The sequence below is a fragment of the Helicoverpa zea genome, chromosome 12, assembly GCF_022581195.2.
Source record: "Helicoverpa zea isolate HzStark_Cry1AcR chromosome 12, ilHelZeax1.1, whole genome shotgun sequence".
Classification (NCBI taxonomy): Eukaryota; Metazoa; Arthropoda; class Insecta; order Lepidoptera; family Noctuidae; genus Helicoverpa; species Helicoverpa zea.
Window position 1 is genome coordinate 8859467 of NC_061463.1, and position 20585 is coordinate 8880051.

Below are 20585 nucleotides of genomic sequence, written 5' to 3' on the forward strand. Positions count from 1 at the left end.
CCGTTTTAAAACCGAAATCTGTGGCTCGGTTTTTTATACCGGTAGTTGTCAATTGTTTTCTGTACGAGCCGAGCGATGTCGCTTGGAAAAACCAAGTGGAAAATAAACTAGTGCTTTTATTTACATACAGACGATTAAAAAAAAACTATATTTAGCCAATCTATTTATTAAAATCATTGGTAGAATTTAAGCTTAGTTTTGTTAGATTCATTTATTTTTATTATTTCCTTTCTGCCGGAGGATATCGCAAAAATATTCTGAAGTGATATAGTTATCGGTACGAATCTTGAGCTCTGACCTACATCTGCGCAGAAGTAATTTATTGGGTCCCTTTTGTGGTATGAAGTGAGGCGCGGGAGCGGGCTTAAAGCGGTGATTGGCTCGCAGTGCATCGCGTCATAGTCGTCACTCGGGATTGGTTCTTTGCTAATAAATCACTTCTGCGCAGATGTAGGTCAGAGCTCAAGATTCGCGCCGATAACTATACTTTCAAGAATTTATCATGGTCAGGTGTTGATTTAAACAACTGTTTTATTGGACAATGCAATATTCGTACAATGTGATATGAATATATTATTTTATTCAATTAAAGTCATCAGTTACGAATAAACACTTTTGCGATATTTTCCTGTGTGTGTGTGTGTGTTTTCTTTTGTTTTATGTTTTGGCACTCTTTATTTTATGTAACTTGGTATTTCATTTGTTTTATGCATATCTACGTATAGTGCGAATTATTGTAGTCGTAGTTTAAATTAAGACCGTCTACGAATAGACACGACAGTCAATCGAAAATCTACAACACGACGTATTGGAGCAAAGACTGAAACACAAGCTGTATCTATTGAAACCGTTGCCAAATAATTATCAACCTAAATCCCTTTTAATAAGATGCTTTAGGATTTAAATAAGTGTAATGTTATAGTGGTCGCGGTACATACTATTGTCAACTGCAAACAATGCCGTCCCCACTATTTTCAGATAGTCAATGAGTCATCTCAACACGTCAGTCAGATATAAACGTGAGCAGATACTAAAACAATTAAAGATTATCGACCTGTGCTTAAATTCTCAGGATGGGCATGTGAACCAATTCTGAACAATGTAGGTACTTGGGTACATAGACTATGAGAACGTCCATAACGTAGCTAGATTATAAATGCTACATTTACTATCTTGTACGATGTCACAACATTGTATAACTTTGTTATAAAATCCGTGGATATAGAGGCGACTACTTTCATTAACAAATACATGTCTTAATAATTTAATAAGTTGTTAATGGTTCTGCGAATCCAAGAGATCAAAGGAAAAAATAGTTTACGGAAAAAAGGACATAGCAAAAGTAGGGATTCGTACGAATTTCGTAGCAAATGCTTTGCTTTCACAAGGAAGCAAAAGGCGTTATAGTGATTGAGGAAAATATTTTTAACATACCTACGTGTCGGTATGGTACATTACTCTGTGAACGAATCGAAGTGAAATTGATCTCACGTAATAAATCAAAAGCGGAGATGTAAAAAAAATCATCGCGTATAAGACTAACTGCACATTGCAATGTGAAAAATGCAGTGTTAAGAGCATTTTGATTGGATATTTGGAACAAAATAATGATGAATTAACAGCTTAGTTAAGTCATAATTCAAATTCCATTCGTAATTTAAAATCTCATCGTAATATATTCGTGTTGTTCGCATTTCGTGTAACAGTAACGCATCGTTATCGACATTGTAATATTATACAATGTATGAACAACCTAATGTGCACCAGTTATAGTAAAATGCGGAAAACCTCTTACTTTTTACCACGTCAGTAAAATAAAAGACAAAACCTTATTACAATGTCTTACGTCGCGTGTAGGAACAAAAGAATAATTTAGATATCTATATCATTCAGTCCGCCATGTTTTTTCCGTTCGAAAAATGGTCTTTGTATCCGCGACAATTGGAACTTTTATTGCCAACAATTTTCATGGCATTACAGTTTTACTCGCATTCCAAAAAGATATTAATCCTAAATGCACTTAAGGAACACAATTATAGTTGTCTAGATTGAAATAAACCTATAGATAGGTTTGCGTAACTTCCTAACATTTCCTACTTTTCTGAAGAAAGATGTAAATGGTAGCCGTTACGCTAGTAATAATGCTGTGGTTTAAAAGAAACCTAATACTAGATTGCAATGCTTTTGTACTTAATTGGTACATCTGAAATTGTGTAATTAGCAGTTACAAAGGCTCATTAGCTGACATCCTTTAACAATTAGTGGACCTAGCATTATGCAAATGGATTATGTTAATGGTTCTATGAACATGTTTCGTGTATTGGACTGCCTTCCAAGTAATTTGCGTCGTAATTAGGATATCGAAACAATTGTGATTACACATTATAATATTGTTACAATTAGGCTGGAAAACACCACGTTTTTAGCTGGTTTGCCTGTTTTGGTGGAGAGGACTGAACGTAATATCCCAGCAAAAGTTTCCTAATTTGGGATGGGTTTGATATCAAAACGCCTCTGATCTAAAAACGAACATTAGAAGACTTAGACCGTCTTAGAGATTCAGACTCACCAGTTGGGATTCTCACCAAGAAAGTGAACTGTCCCGTTCCGGCTGGCAGCCTGCTGTGGTTGCCCAACGCCACACGCGCAGCACTGCTATACTTTTAACTCGTAACGCACACATAATCACTACAAACATCGGCAATTACCTTTACACAGCGATAATCTTCAAATTGGTTCGAAGAATTTCTTAAATTGGCCAAACTAATCTTTGAAAGTCAGAGAACTTCTTGGTCATTTAAAAACTGCTGTGCAATCAGTCAAAGTTTCGTAAGAAACTATTGAACAGGTTGCACATCAATCGAAATTGACTGAAAATCAATCTAAAATCCAGTTCCAAACCAGTTACTGAACAAATACAATAAAATTCAATAAATCATTTTCTGATTCAGCGAGCAAATACATTCAGTATTCCACTTTCATAACTTGAAGAGGCAATTAAGCTTTTTATCTTTCAGCTAATTCATAGATATTAACACCAGCTGTAACAGATGCTATTTCCATAACACGATAATGAGAAACCCAATCTCATGTGCGTTCACATTATCTACTACACTATGCGTCTCACCATCTTCCAACAGCCTACCTACTTATTACTTGTAAAAGTTGGTTTCATAAATGCTATTTACGCAATTACGATACGAGTACGCTTACAGAGATTATCCCGATAACTTAGGTATTTACGATCATCCTGCTACGTATGATACAGCAGGAAAATTACATTGAAACATGAAAATAATGCTGTTATGCTTTAAATAGGTTCAAGAGTCAACATTTATAACAGTAACAATGCTGAGAAAATAATGATTTGCCTACATAATTTAATTCTACTTCCTAGCCCACCTCGTGCAGTCACGCATCATACTACTTTAGTTTTTATCTAAATACCTTGAAACCAGACGCTCGTAACGTTGCTCGAGTCGTGGGATATAATTCAGAAGAAAACAGCAATACTCGACCAAATTATAAAGACCCCTCGATAGTTTACGATCCTATTAAACCATGGGATGAGAAAAGTAATAGAATAACAATCAAAGTAGCAGTGGTCATTCGAACAATAACAACGATGTTAGCCGTCCGTGACGCAACGTCTGACATTTGTCACTAAAACGTAACCAAAATTAAACTAACAGAAGTATAGGTAGTTAAGAGCATATTAACATATCCTTGTTTCTGAGAAGAATAACGATTTATCGGAATTAGACTTCTTGAAAATAGCTGTACTGGATGAAACAAACACGCATACAAAGGTGTAAAGGTTTTCACTATGAAATAATTAACCAAAAGTTCTTATACAGTGATGTGTTTATGATCTTTGTTCCATGCAGATGTACAATGCAAGACCTAGTAGATAGGATTACCTACACAGGATGCAGTATAATAGACTCTGGACTACTGCGTTTTAATTGTATTGCGCACAGCGTAACTGTTCGTGGCAATGGCTGTGTACACACTGTTATTTTGCCGTCGTTTACTGAATTATATACAGTACTTGCAATATCTTTAATAATACACAGTTCAGTACTATCCATTTCTTTACCATATTCTATTATTTTTGTATTGTTTTGTTTACTTCTTTTGTTTCTATTGGGTCATACGTGTTTAATGTCTTTTTGGTTTTCTTTTCCATTATTCTTCACAATACGTTTATTAATAGGTACGTCTTTAGATTTGTGATGATCACATCAAATTTTTGTTCCATATGAGTCACAGGAATGTATAATGTATGGAGCAGCAAATATTAAATTACACATTAGCATACCATTAGGGCTTGATACCGCGATATCGTTAAGCTTGACTAAGTTAGTAAGCAGACATTAGTGCGCCGTCCACCGCGAGCTACTTAATAATTTAATAACGGCGAGTGTTTCGCCAGCCATTGTCTGTTCTATTGTGGATAATTCATACCTCGCGGTGTAGTCGCTGACCGGTCCACCGCTGCGTTTGTTGATGCGTCAGTACATCGTGGCTACTCGCACGAATATACCGACCGCGCCGCCAACGCGCACGCCGCGTGCCATTTCGAATTTCGAACACTTTTTTCTTTTACTTTTTTTTTCATTTTTCACCAGTGATGTATATTCTCTTGTCTGTGAAATAGTTTCGAATGAAGTGATGTGAAAAAAATCGAGTGTCGTGTTCCATGTGACCGGAGTTGGTGTGGATTTTTAAATTCGTGCAATTATTTGTTTGTAAAGCTGGAGCGGAACGGTGTTTACATGCATTACAGAAAGCGACCATACAGGTTGGGAATATTTAAAATTAATATAGCGGCTAATTTGACGACATTCAAAGTAGCAACATACTCTTAATTTGAAATACCAAGATTTCAATTTTCTAAATCATGTTCTTGACACTAAATTGAGAAATTGGTGCATGAATATTGAACAGTACATACCTAGTTTAGACTTATAAATTCATCTTGTTTAATGATCCGAGAATTAGAGTTATCAAAACGCAGGCTTTGATTGAGTGCTGATCAACTATGTTTAGAGAGTTGATTATAACAAAAGATAGATTTGATTCGTATTACAACACTTTTTAATGTGACAAAAACAATCCGTTATGGCGCGATAATGACGTAACCCGTTTGGATGTTGTTTTATTGTGACAAGAGATACAACAGAACAACAATGTACGCATGGGTATTTTATTGCTGGCCACACTATTGTGTTTTTAGCGATGGCACCCACTAATGTAGGTATATTGTACCAATGTCTGTTTGGAATACGCATATATAATCAAGATACTTTTATGCTGTGATATCCTGTACACTGTACAGTGTACCGTACCTACGCGTACTATTTACACCTTTACCGGGAGGCAAATATACCGATCAATCAGTAATGTAAATGATTGGATGCAATTTATTTCTTTTTAGGATTTAGTTAAGTCCATAAAATCCTGGTCAGTTTAAAATACAAGTAAATATAGGATATAGTACCCTATGCAAACTAATTTGAACCCTATCAACATTAAGCGAGGGTTCAAAAAGAAACTAAACAACAGTCAGGAACAAAATAGTTATACGAATATTTAGCAATTGTCACTTGAACGTGCAAACTGAATTAGAGAACTCATTGCCACAGGCGGTTACGATTACAGCAACAATTTACTTTTTTGGCGTTCTGTGTAAAAAATAACGTAGGTGGACTCGTTCTCAATTGGTCAATTCGAGGACAGTTGCAACTCTTACCGGCGATTTACGGCTACGAGAAATATTGTAGACTGAAAGTTTTTTGTACGAGGCTGATGATATTTTCACTGTGCTTTAGTTTGCTGTAACTTCATAAGAAAACTCTTATGATGTTATGAAGTGCTTAAAAGCTAATTCATAGCTCATAGCTTAGAATAAAGGAGCTAAAAGTCTGTAAGCCAAGGTTTAAAAAAACACAACCAAATTCTATGACACTACTACAAACTGTCGTAAACCATTCAAGTAGGTACAAAAAAGTTTAGACGAATCATTGTGTAACGCAACTTATTTCCCACAAATTATGTTGTTACGAAATATCCAAGTGACCATGTAGTTCTGATTGTGGAAGTAGCACTTCGGAGCTTAACCTCACGACTCACATTAGGCTTGAATGCCGTTGCTAATTGTACCAAAGTCAAATACAAGAACGAATATCAAGGAGAATAGTGAAATATCTAAGATCCTTTAAAGGAAGAATGATCTAATTACAATATGTTGCAAAAATTATGACCAGCTAATATAATTTTAATTTTTGTACCAAAAAGCGGATCAGGGTTGTCTATGAATGCCTAACATTCACGAAAACCTTTGTGTTTCCAAAAACAGCAACACTTATAAGTTCTAGTTTATGTCCCAAAGTTTTAAGTATCCTATTACATAAGAAAAATCTAATTAAACAGAAACATTACAGTAAAACGCGCATTAAATTGATTGTGTTCAGCAGTTATACAACATTAAAATTCTATGATTATAATACCATATAAAATCCTCAGATTGTACGCCTGGTCCATAAATTAAGCATGATGATTCTATTACTTGGTCATAGACACGCAATGTACTCAACCTATTTCTTCTAATCACTGTAGTAGCAAAAACTACAGAAAAAAAAGACAAATTGCTTACTCAAAATATGATGTAACCGGTCTCGTCACGAACTCATCGTTTTTTTATTCAGTAATGTCTAAACCAACGGAAATGAGGTTTTTCAGGTGTACGTAACGGTGGATTCAGGACAGATAAAAATACAAAAATCCGAGAGTTAAAACAAAAAAAAATACTAATTTTTTTTAGTTGTTATCAAGGTTTAACCGATAGTTTAACTTGAAGGTCTAAGTTTCTTCGTCTCTCCATGTAACTTGTACCAAATAATAAACTTAGCTGAATCAGTGGTCGAGATTAACTAACACTTCTCGCTCAGATATATGGACTTGTACTACAAAGGCAGAGGAACTGCGGAAGAAGCGAGCTCATTCATAATTTTATAGATAAAACCATTTTATTAGCTGACCCGGATTCATTACCAGCCAGTGTAAATATTTCCAGCCTATAGTAACGCAACTTTCATAGCAGATTCAGTACGATTTCGTGAAGTTGCATTACACACGCATTATTTCTATGTGAGTGTCCAATTGACGATCATTAGCGAGTTGGTAGTCAGTGCATCACTTTCTTGCACAATTTCACGGCGCGCGCACACCCATGTTTCATTTGGCTGTTAGTGATTTCACCGGCACTCCCCACGGACGTCCTGGCTTGCGTATGATACACTTGACAACCCATGGTAATCGGCAACTAATGCACCATTGCTTGCTGCTGGCTTTTCACCTAATGCGTGCAAGAAATGGACCGAGAGACCCACAATATTATCATGGTGTAAAATGAGAGAGGTATTTCCATGTGGAAATGGCATTTTAATGCAATTTCTTTTTTTTTAACTGCTCGGTTTTTGACAACCGAGCAGTTAAAAAAATCCTGCAGCCTGTACGTAGTAGGTATGTATATACATATGTATCTTCATAATTTTCGATTGTCATAAATAGCTTTTATTGATCCTAAAGAGTGGTACTAAGCCTGGTTCGTTACAAAAGGAAAATGCACAAACACCACTGAAATACTATTCCGGAGAATGCAGGAAAATTAATTCTTGCATCGCCTCATTAACGAAAACATCGATCGCAATACAGAGTAATTGCTATAATTATGGACTAAATCATATTGTTTCAAAACAAGATTGTCCAAAACTGCTATTGGCTTCACTCTGCACCGGCGGATGACCTAAATGATGCAAGCGTTTGTGTTATACATAGAAGGTCGATATACCATTCAAAATTTTATTCTTTCTAAAATAAAACTATTAACGAACCAAGTAATTAAATGGCGTTTTTAATAAACGTGCTACTAACTGCGCACGTGTCTCAATTACTTATTTTAGAGGAAACGGAAATACGAGCTATAAAGTAAACCGTTATTAACTAAAAAGTTTTTTTCGTTTAATTTTAACAAGGCATTTACCTTGCGACTGTATAAGGCATATAAAATATGTATCAAGGAAAATATAATCTTGAGTTGACCTTTTACTATATCAATAGAAAAAAAAACCTTGATAAGTTTTGCACCACATTGACAAACCAATCAATGAACTTCCATAACTATGCCTGTTGTTGCCCTGTATGTGCTTTATGAGACTTAGAAAAATAACTTCTCACTTCATTTAATCCAAGAGCCAGGAGCATATATACCGACTTCGCAGGATGCGGACGAAACAGCTAGCCACGCCCAGTAGTTCTTTTTAATCATACGCTTTTACACTATCTACTATCAAAATGCATGTATTAAGACCATCAGTCATTAATCTACAAAAAATCTCACAATGCTGCTCACGTAACGAAGGCACACGCAGTAATGATATGAACTAATTGCTTGACGTTACCCACATACATGCTTAATGTTCAACTATTTCCTTCTTTCTACCACACTTGAATTCCGGACTGTAATTGCTGAGCCATTTGTGAACGTATTAGCATTTATCAGCGTTTGTCATGCGGCTATCGTGGGCTATTTCTACTCCATTTCCTTATTTGAGAAAGAATTCCACGACTTTCGATCGAATCAGTCGTAACATTTTACAACTGTTGTAAACAGGGCTTCCAAATTGAGCCTATTGACTTTTATAGGTTTTGCTTTTTGGTTTTCAAACTCTGTAATGCTTGATATTGATTTCTATAGTCTTAACTGGGGGAAAGGGCATGTACCTATTTAATTTTACCTAAGTAAAATGTACTTTAGTAAATCAACCTTCACCGCCAGGATTTAAAACTCCCGAACATTAAGTAGGTCAAATAGGGTCTAAAAGTGGCCCTGATTTGGAATTTGTGGCCCCCTTCCTATGTATTTGTAGGTACGGGTCCTCAATCAGTAGACGAATCTACTGTATGTCCGTATGTTCTGTTAAACGTCTGATAAAATGTAATAACTCAATGTAACCACATTTTTCTCTCTCGCTGTTAGCACTTTTTCTCGTTAAAACTGTGTTGATTTACCGGACATGCGTTTAATCATTTTAATTAACTACCAATTAATTAGTTTACGAGTTTATAGTCACTTACTATGCCGCTCTCGTGACGGTATGAACGCACATTACTTTTACCCGTGATCTGATCATCTATGTACATATACTTATCTATACTATATAATATTATAAAGAGGAAAACTTTGTTTGTTTGTTTGTTTGTTTGGTTGTGATGAATAGGCTCAAAAACTACTGGACCGTTTCTAAAAATTCTTTCACCATTCGAAAGCTACATTATCCACGAGTAACATAGGCTATATTTTATCCCGGTACGGGTAGTAGTTACCACGGGACGCGGGTAAAACCGCGGGAAAACGGCTAGTCTATATCTATACATATAATAAATCTGTAAAAAAACTGTGTCTGTACATTGAATATATTAAAAAAATAATAATTGGGTGGGGTTTAGAAACAGTAATGGAGCACAAATCCAAAAAAAAAATTCTGTCTGTATGTCTGTATGTCTGTATGTCTGTTTGTTTGTACACGCTAATCTTCGGAACTACTGGACGGATTTCAATGATTTTTTCTTTGTTGTATCAGTATTAAGCCTGGTCAACATATAGGCTATAATGTATCTTCGAAACTTGAAGACCTGATGCAGAACACCAACAGACCAACAAAACTATAAGAGATACAAAAATGATGCCATGGCAAAAATTGTTTCATGTGATGAGCATTTTCAGCTGAGATAATAAATTTTAAGATCTGGAACACCTGATGTGGAACCCCAAGAGCCCAGCTTCTCTGTACCATATACAGGTATGGCGTTTTAGCAAAAGTTGTTCAATGTGATAAGCACTTTCTATTGACTTATACAAATTGAAGATCTAAAACACCTGATGTGGAACTCCAGGGGCCCAGCTAGACTGTAGCATATAGAACTATGACGTTTTAGTAAAAGTTATTCAATCTGATAAGCACTCTCTAAAACACCTGATGTGGAACTCCAGGAGCCCAGCTAGACTATAGCATATGAAGACATGACGTTTTAGCAAAAGTGGTTCAATCTGATAAGCACTCTCTATTGACGTATAAACATCGAAGATCTGGAACACCTGATGTGGAACTTCAAGAGCAATACTGGACTTGAAATGTATAGAAATGAATGTTATGAAATAGGTATGGTGAATCAAAAAAAGTAATTAGTCCGTCTTTTAGATAACCCTAAAATAATGGACACGTATTTTTCTTTTCTCTCTCTCACTAACAAATAATAACGAAGATACAACAACGCTTGAATTTCGTTTTAAGTCACTGCTTAGTACAAATTTTACATATCTAGACGTGGCGTCACGAGCCCCCACTCTCCGACTTTGTTGCGTTATATCTCATTATTATTTTGTATGTCAGTTCCATACCTCGGGACTACAGAGTTCCGAATTTTTGGGAGGCAAACGTGGGGCCGAAGCCAACACGCTGAAGCCCTTTTGAGACAACTTTTATTAAATGGTGACACAAAACCGACGATTATCCCTTTATACACTATAGAAATGAACCCAAGGACAATCCCCGGTGGACGTCGTTAAAAAAAAGACAATCCCCGGTTCTGTGCTAAACTATTGCTAACTATGGAGGAAACTACTTGGGCTATTGTGATGGGATGTTAGTGGATGACAATGTATTAGGTACATGTAAAAATGGCAGGTGGAGACTCGCCACCTCACTTACTGGGCCCCCGGGAACCAGTCACTGAATAGCAACAAGAGGGCAACAGGGACATGAGCGGCTGAAGGGTGAGGATACCTCGGCGGACTTTAAACGCAGATTACGCGCTCCCTGTGCTTACCATGAGGCACCCACCCTCCGAGCAGGGCTACTAATAGTGCTCTAGCGACTCCACTCTGGACGGCCAAGCCAAACCAGAGGCGTGAGACCTACCCCCGTCATGGTTCACTCCGACCGGCCGGAGATGGGGGCAGTATACTCTCCCTGGAGAACTCAGTATATATAGCCCCGCGGGGTCGCTACTCCTCATATCTCATTATTATTGTCGTTATTATCTCAAGAGCCTTTGTCCCAATTATGTTAGGGTCGACTTCCAGTCACGATGCAACTGAGTACCAGTGTTTTACAAGGAGCGACTGCCTATCTGACTTACTGGCTTCTGACTATCCATAACGACTGCCAAGAATGTTCAATGACAGCCGGAACCTACAGTTTAACATCCCCTCCAAATAACGGTCATTGGTATCCAAAATATACGTAGAAAGTACATACGAACTTAGAAAACTTGCATTGGCAGGCACTTGCCAGACCTGGAATCAAAGACGCACGCTCATATTTGAGAGATTGGTTCTCTACCCACTAAACCACCACGACTTCCACTAAGTCACCACGACTTTGTCATCTATTTAATGTTTTTTTGCGTAATAATACGTGTAATATTTTTGCCACACACAACTTAAATGCGGACTAATTAGAATCACTACTTTTATCCCTATGGTCACGTCTATTGCGGTTCAGTTCTCAGCGTTTTGTTTAGTCTGCTGTGCTTTTGCCGTTAAAGTACAAAAATGAAATATATGGAACGTTTCTAATGGTTATGCGTATTCCGTTGTTTTCAAGTCAACGGGCCCTTAAAATTCAATATCAGACAATTCAGATCTTTGATTTTGCTGACCCCGTAGTCGCTGGCATAAGGGACAGGATCCGCGTACGAAGTCGCGGGCAGAAGCTAGTAATATAATAAAGACGAAACATTTGTACCCCATCGGCTCCAAAACTACTGTACCGATTTGAAAAAATCTTTCACTATTATTAAGCTAGATTCTTCCCGACCAAAATGAGCTATATTTTATCGCGGTAGGGGCAGTAGTTCCCACGGGACGCTGGTGAAACCGCGGGAATACGGCTAGCAATTTATATCAGAGTACTTGAGTTAGACGTGACTTACTAACTATTGGTTACGCAGACTGTCTGCGTACAGACATTTGGGGTACTGACGATTTACTTGGTAGACACACCGTTAATTCAATCATGGGACATCCGGCATTTGTGAACCATTGTAATAAGTATGTAATTATGTAAGTGATCAGGTTTTATTTAATGTGTCAAGTTCAAAAAAATATATACTTTGAGCTAGACGGTTTAGGATAGGATAGCTAGAGGATACAGGTAGGTACATTATGACCACTTCTTTTGCATAGGTTATTGGACTAACTTAAATGAAAATTGTAGAAAACGAATTCAAAATTTTTGTTGCATATAATATGTTAACTAATGTGGCCGTTGAATTATTTAATTCATTGCATGTGGATTGGATTCTTAGATAACTCGGCAACATCTATTTGATTGTAAAATAAACTTGTTTGTTACACATTCACAAAACTAATGTTTTGATTATTTGTTTCAGCTCTGGGAAGCGACAAATTGGCTCCAATGTCTTAGCTAGGTAAGTTAGCTATTTTTATACGTAATACTATTTTGCCAAAAGCAACTATAGTTCGGCCATTCAGAGAATGCGTTCCTGACACGTCGCGATTGAACTGACGACGTAATAACATTCATTGATTATTGATATAATAATGTTGTTTTAATGCTCCTCAATTGTTAAAACGGTAAACAACCAGCAAAAATATTTTTATCGTAACTGCAAAACCATTGCAAAGTTACGTCGTCAGTTCAATCGCGATGTGTCAGGAACGCATTCTCTGAATGGCCGAACTATACAAAAGTGTACTTGCAAATACTACTAACGCCATCTAGTTTATTGACGTACAAAACGCAGCGCCATCTAGAACACCACATAGACATCACGTGCATCTTACAAATCGTTGTAGTTCTGACTTACAAACATAGATGGCGCTGTAACGTTCTTCTAGATCCCAACAGATGTCTCCACTAGTAGCGACTTATTACCAAACTTGAGGGACTATTAAAAACAATGACTTGAATTTGAGTAACGGATGACCGCCTAATAAAACGTTGCTATAATGAGAGTTGACATTGTTTCAGCCAATTATACCGGTCGTCGTCATTCAACTCGTCAGGCTGCGGCTCAGGCGGGGAACCAGCTGACGACATGTACTCAGATGTGTCTCTGGAGGAAGATGTCCAAGGTCTCAACTATAAGGTCAGTGATATTTCTCTTATATCCCTTTGGGAAACCATATTTACCTGCTACGAATTTAGAGGGCTGCTCAAGCTTTCCTCCGAAAATGGTCTGTGAATATTTTTGGTCAACAAGAGTGGAGTAAGAGTAAGGTGTATGATAGTTCATTTCTAGATTTGGCTTATGGCTTTATTTTCATTCGCTAAGAGACTAAGCTAAAACTGAAGACAAATAGGAACAAAATATTGGATGCAATTATTTTTGTTCTTTACGCATCACATAAGCCTTGGTCAAAAGTTTTACAAGAAGGTCCTGATTGGTAATACTCAGGAAGACTGTAGGTACAAAGTAATCAAAACATAATGACTCGATGACTTACCTAATGTACATAAGATCATAATAATTACGAGTATGATGGTGATGAACGCTTCATTGAGTCTTCGTAAAGTAGGTTAATTAGATGAAGACAATGTCACAAATTAAGCCTTCTGCGTTCTTACAAAAAGCGTTGCCACATCATAATACTTTTGGATAAGATTCATTAAAAAATATCCATGACTCTAGCGTAAGAAAACTTACTTTAAAACTTCTGAGATACACAGAAATTCTCTGTCATTTTCCAATTGGAATCCGTCAATTGACAAACCATCTTGTTTACTCGATCATTAAGTACCTACCTACCTATATCAATGTACATAGCTTAGATACCTGCCAATGTACATCGTAGTTTACTACAATTGTAAAGTACAAACAAACGAATCACGTTAACTCATTCATGCGAAGCATTACTGAGACAATTTTCTCGGAAAACTATACCGTGTAATGGGAAGTTTATCAGCTATGTCATCGGATATTGTCACTGTTGGATTACATCAACTTCCTCTGACCAAAACATTGTAATCATTTCAGGAAACAATACAATTCTTGTAAATAAATGACAATTTCGTACAACTTTCATCTATGTATGTTCTATTCTATTCTTGGTTAGTGATGTAAGAAGGCGTAAGTTCGTAAACTGTCAATCAATGTACTTTATGGATTAAATGTTATACAACTTCTATGTTGCAAGAAGAAGGCGTAAGTCCGGAAAACTATCAGTCAACTTTATGAACTGTTGATCAAGCATAAAATTTATACATACGTGTAGCGATTATTACTTACCTAAAATATAGATTTCCTGCTAATTGATTACATTAAAAGCGATATAATTTAAACCAACATGTTATTTTTGGATAAATACTTGATAATGATAACGTAAGCTTAATTAAATGTTTAATAGAAATACCAAAACAATGCTTAGCTAGTTAAGGAAAATACTCCTTTTATTTTTTCAAAATAACCCATTATTGCGGTTATTACCAACGTAAACACTATTGGTTACGTGAATTATACGTCAATATATGACAATAAGCCATATTGAGTTATCGAATGTGATTCATAATTATGAAAAGCGTAGTAAAATCATGTACCTACATATAAATTCGTTATTGTTTCGATGAATTAGGACCAAAACAGGGTTAATTTGTTCTTCTTTGATTAAATAATCATTTATTGAGAAGTCACACATGAATGAGTAACGGCTAACTTATGAAATTAGGGAAATCAACAGAGTTTTGAATGATCCTTTTCTATTTATTAGTGCAAAAATAAATTTCGCACAATTTGCTTTTTAGTCATCACGATCTATTTCCATCAGTGCAAGGTCGTGCTGGCATGCAGCCAATACCAAATTTAAATTTTGTTCACTTGCAATATTTAGCGCTGACACACGCTTTCTCATCATTTTGTGTTTATATTTTTTCACTTCTTAGTATTTTGTATTTTGGAAAATCAAGGCTGATCTTGAATGTCATTCATTCATAGTTCCTTCAGTTTCCAATGCCAGTTTATTTTGAACTTACGTTTGCAATCATTGAGGAACCTTATTGTTGAATTTCTCTTTGACTTTTAAATCAGTGTTACCGTCCACGATCTCTGTTCAATGACCTTAATAAAACTATCATTGTATATTACCAAAGGAAGGGGTTTAAACAATGCTCGTGCCGCTTCATTTAATAGTCTTACCTAGTGCGACAGTAATGGACGACGGAAACGGTCCCTCAGCTGCGCATACGCCACTTCCGGTCAGATGCGTGCCCAGCCACAGCGATATATGATTAATTTAAAATTAGAATCCTCGTGTAAATATTAAATAGGAGCCGTATGAGCTTTTGCGACCAAACATGGAGTCAATGTAAACAAATCTTTGTCAGGAAATTATGACTCAATCCTCTTCGTTGTATCATTTTATAAATCACTTATTTATAGCACCCACCAAAAAGGTTTCCACCTAAATTGGGTCTATTGTAATGAGATAAGGGTATTACATTTTTTACAGCCTGTACCTTCCTATGTTTTACTTGTAAAGCATAGCAGAACAAACTAGTTGTCGCATATCGATTAGCCACACATAACCTGCTTCATTTCAGTTGAAAAGTGTCTGTTTATCCGAAGAACTTCAAGCAAATAACCGTTTACTGTTTAAAACATTACTTTAGGAGAACGTTGCATTTGTATTAAGTAACTACACAAAGCATGTGCAGTTACATACTCTATTGTACCTCCATGGAACTGTGCTTACTTCGCCCATGTTGATCTTCAACATGGAGTCATATTCTATATGGACTATTCTATATAGATATCTTCAATATGGACACAAGAGACTTTGCAAAACGGGCCCCAATGATGTACGCGAATGTACCATTCAATTGCCATCTTGGACTAACTCACTTGTCTGCTAAGGGATTCTAAACCCTAGCCTATTGTTCTGAGGTCTGTTTCAGGTTTTGTATAATTGTTTTCATGCCATGTCTCGTTATGCGGCAGACAATACGTCTTGGAGAAACTGCGTGCCATTGAATTTTGCATAATATCTACTAGACTTGTACTAGCGGGGGAATATTATCAAAGCTGTTTAACATGTTTTGATTTATAGACGGTGTCGTAGATAAATAGGCACCTATAGCATTTTCTATGAAGCTTGATTTTGTCAGTTCTAGTGATTATAAACGTCTACATTATCATACCAAAATGCCAAACTCCTTAAACTTATTAGGAATTCGGTAAAGATTATTGCCATGATTACATACTTATGTATATTCAATTTAGAAATTAAAAACAATAGGCTTAACAATCACTTGAGAGGTTAAGAGAAACTCAAAAAAGATTTTAATGTACCTAACACTTCGATAACCTCTAAACAAGATTGAAACTTATGCTACATTAAATATAACAGTAATAATCAAAACTATACAATACTAATATCCGTTACAAAATACAAGTGATTCCTAAGATTAGTTTCGGAGCGTTCCGTTAATCTTTTGTTTGCACGGTTTGCAATGATCGAGCTCGATCGCATTGATCACGCACGTCAAACTCACGCGCAGCCCAATGATAACAGTAGCTATTTTGGGGAAAAACTTCTGATAAATCTGAGACTATCAGTATTTTTTTGACTTATACTTCCTACTTACTAAAATGAAAATGGTACATTATTTAAACTGGAGAATGATATTAATGAAATTATAGTATCATTGCATATATTTTTTATCCGGATGCTCGATAAATAGTTCCGACAGGTTGCAAGTGAAACCGTGAGAATGCAGCTTTAATAGATTGTTTTCGAGCAAGATATGCAGACTCCTGTCTCCCTTTATCAATGGTTTCTTAAAAAGCAAAGTTTTAGAGGTTTTCTAAGTAGATTATTCAGAATTTTTATAGGATTTATAAAGTTATTATTTTATAATCTCCTTGTATAGCTTAATTCCCGCCCAAGAACTTTGGGGTCAAATTACCGCGAGTCAAAACATATCAGTATCAGAGCACACAGCTATCGTTTACTACCAACTTGTAAGCAAAGATAATGAGTGTGACAAAAGCGTGATAAACATGCAGTTCAAGTGTCCGGTTCAAATCAACAGCAACCAACAATCTACTGTTACGCTTACTAGTTTAATATCATGGAGTTTGTGCACTTCTCTCCCCACATATCGCGAAAATTTTAACAAAATAGATGCAGGATTTGTGAAAAGTTCTTGAGAAGATTAACCTACAGATTTGTATGAAATCAGGCTCACAGATGAACCATGAGAAGCACTTTTAGATTCGATACACCCTCGTGCATCATCATTACGACAATCATGTGAAATCTAGAAGATACACTAATTTAAGTTTTTAAAATCTAAATTCTAAAATGATTGTCAAAGTATTTGAATGATAGTTTTAATTTTCCTTAAATACCTCTCTTAGATCAAAATCTATCTCAAGATTTCACAGAACCTGCTTCACAAGTTAGCTTAGAACTAAATCTAGTTAGTATTTGAGTACTAAACAATAGTTGCGTTGTACGCGTGCAGTGGGAGGTAACGTGGGTGGTCCCGAACCGTGCCAAGGATATCGGGAACAGCGAAATATCTCGCGTGATTATTAATCGTGTTGACATAGGCTTAATTTATGTTTTTATTATTCTTCTTAGAGGCTTTATAGTCTTGCTAAAGTATTGGGAAAATTATCTGTGTCTTTTACAATATGAGGTGACCTATCGACTTCAGAAGCAGAGGAGATTAGAACCAATCTAAGATTTAACTAGTAAACCACTATAATATAGAAGTCCATAGTAGGTAAAGTCTTTAGTAGGTACGTATAAATAAGTTTCATCAGGGAAAGTAAAATAACTTCATCGATAAAGCTGTATACCAAGCAAGAAACATAAACTAAGCTATTAAACAGACTTTTTTAAGTGCTCAAGTATAAAAGTTATTATCAGCCTTGTAAAGACATTCTCATCACAAATTAACGATGCTCATAACATCATTAATTAATAGGAATGCCTTAACAGCTCATTGCATAAGTGCAGCGAATTCTCAAAGCATGTCGATGTTATCTCAGTCATCTATCAGAGTTATCATGAACATCGGGCTACAGAAACAAGCCAGTATGACAGTAAAACGTCGTATTATCTAACTGTAGTATTACGGCTAACAAAAACATAGTAGTGTGAAACGGAAAGTGGTGCGAACGAACGCGTGTGAAATACTAACTGATTGTGTGCAGATGACGAGATTCTTACACATATCCAGATACATCGTAATCACAAGTTGCTACATGACACAGGAGAACCTAATTAATTTCCCGCCTTATCGATTTCCATCACCTACTTACCTCCTTGCACTCATTTTCACGTTAAAACATTATGTAATCCGGTTTTCATTTTAACGTAACTTGTTTGTCTTATCGAATATCCTTCAGTCACTTCCTCCGTTTTCCATCGCTTCAGTATAATTTCTCGAAACTTTAAAATTGTAGCTATTATACCTATTTAGCGCTAAAACACTTGACGTTCATAAATAATATAAGGAGATCCTAATTCAGCCTAATTGAAATTTATGTTCCACCTCAAAGAACACCTCGTTTGAAACACAATACTTAAATATAATCGTAGCTTCACGATCAATGAACATTCATCTAGTCGTGTGAACAAGACCTATGTATGTATTGTACAAGACTGTAGTTAAAACAGGTTAAAATATATTTTTCTATATAAGAAATTCGCAGAATGTCTAAATAAAACTCGGGGCGGGGGGCAACGTCACAGATCTGGGACACTCGTCTAGGAAAGCAATTGATTTGGTTTTTAGGGCGCAAAGATCAGCTTACGGTGTGAACGTGTATATTATGTGGTACAGATCTTGTCGAGATATCCAGTAACGATCATTATTACTGCAGTAATTATACCGTGAGATGACACTTGTGTAGTGAATCCGGGAACCTGCTGTGTTTAACACAAGAGCCTTGTCTCAGACAATCTAAGTAGCAAAACAATTTATTTCACTCAGCTTCTATTCTACCAAAACAATGTTAGTCGTTTTTGTGCGGAAATTGCACTACAGTGCATTTTGAAGGAGGTTTTTTGTTAGAGCTGCGCATTTGTTGTATGCATTTAACAATTTATCTGCATGTTTTTGTATGTTTAGTACCTAGTCTGGTCGGAAGCATACAAAAACTGAATCAGCTCTCAGGATCAGCTGAAAGACACGATACCATTACCTAAAACAAACAATAAAATACTTCGCTCGTAAAACTAATTGACGAAGAATGCACTTTGCTCCTACCACTGATGGAGCTTGTTAATTTATCAGTCTTTATTGCTTCCAATGAAACAATACATTTCAAAGATAATTTGGAAGATAGAATGATTGTATGGTATAGTTTTAATGACCAATCCCCGAATTTAGAAGCTCGTCACACGGTGACCAAAGCGCTCCCGTGTGTTCATGATGTGATAACTTAAAATAGAGTGCCACCAACACCACGACAGTTATGGCCAGTTACATGAGTATTTTATTAGGAATAGTAATTTAGAAGAATGCTTCCTTGTCGTAAATTAGAGGAATGGGTTTCATGTTTCACTTATTGCATTTCATTCTAATAAAGTTGAACCAAGAATATTTTCTTTAGCGTCTTCATCTGCTACTAATTCTTAAGGTTGCTTTAATTGCATACTAAAAACAGTTTTATTATCAACTGCATTTTGCTCTAGTTCTACATATAAAATGGCATATTAACGTGTATTTATTCGAGCACCGCGGTCATTGTTTTTTATTTGTTGTGGAGCAAAACCTTGAACTGGCCCGAGGTCGTCTGCTGTCGTCCAAGCGGCACCGACTGCGGAAATATGGCAAGAACAGCTCCCTCCTATTAAAGTGTCATTAGCATTAACATTCTTATCTTGACTATTAATAGTTTTTCGTGCAGATAACGCAAGGTCGATTGTTGTTCTATTTTGAGAGCCCTTTTGTCGTCATAGTCCGTCATGGTCCTATTTATTTTCTTTTGTGACGCAGGAGCTATATGGCCATTGATCACAACCGCTTGTTTTATAATCTATATCAAAGATTTCAGATTTACAATAGGGTATTTTAGTCTAGATGAGAAAAAAATTAAAAGTGTATTACAATGATTGTTTAGAGGAAAAGCAATCGGGAAATGTTAGTTTCACTTCGTAAGGTACATAAATATATTTTTTATTGCAGTTTAAAGTTTTTAGGTTTTTTTATCTGTCTTTGAACACTACGAAATATCGCCGCCATGCTAATGACGTCATTACGGTAGTAAACAAAAGTGTATAACCTCTAAATATTATCCACATTTCCCAAAGTATTGATTCTTGAAGTAGTTAACCTATCATTAAAGAGTATATTTCATTAGATAGGTAATGTTAATACAGTTACTTACATCAAAGTGATCTTCACAAAAGTATAAACGAGATTTATCTGATAACAGTCCAGGATCTCGTCTCGCAACTTTTAACCAAGTGTTTCTCATATTTATATCCACTGGTACTTGAATCCATAATTTGTCTGGTGTTTTTACACTAGTGTTCTCACATT

The 20585-nt window shown here is 36.1% G+C and overlaps 1 protein-coding gene across 5 annotated transcripts in view; it reads left to right on the top strand.

The window, feature by feature from the left end:
• Positions 1–20585, top strand: part of LOC124635259 (rab11 family-interacting protein 4) — a 75179-nt gene that overhangs the window by 36385 nt on the left and 18209 nt on the right. For all 5 annotated transcript variants that reach the window (XM_047171122.1, XM_047171118.1, XM_047171117.1 and 2 more), the window contains 2 exons: positions 12460–12498; positions 13062–13179. In XM_047171122.1, coding sequence (XP_047027078.1) covers positions 12460–12498; positions 13062–13179 — 157 coding nt within the window. The remainder of the gene's footprint in view (positions 1–12459; positions 12499–13061; positions 13180–20585) is intronic.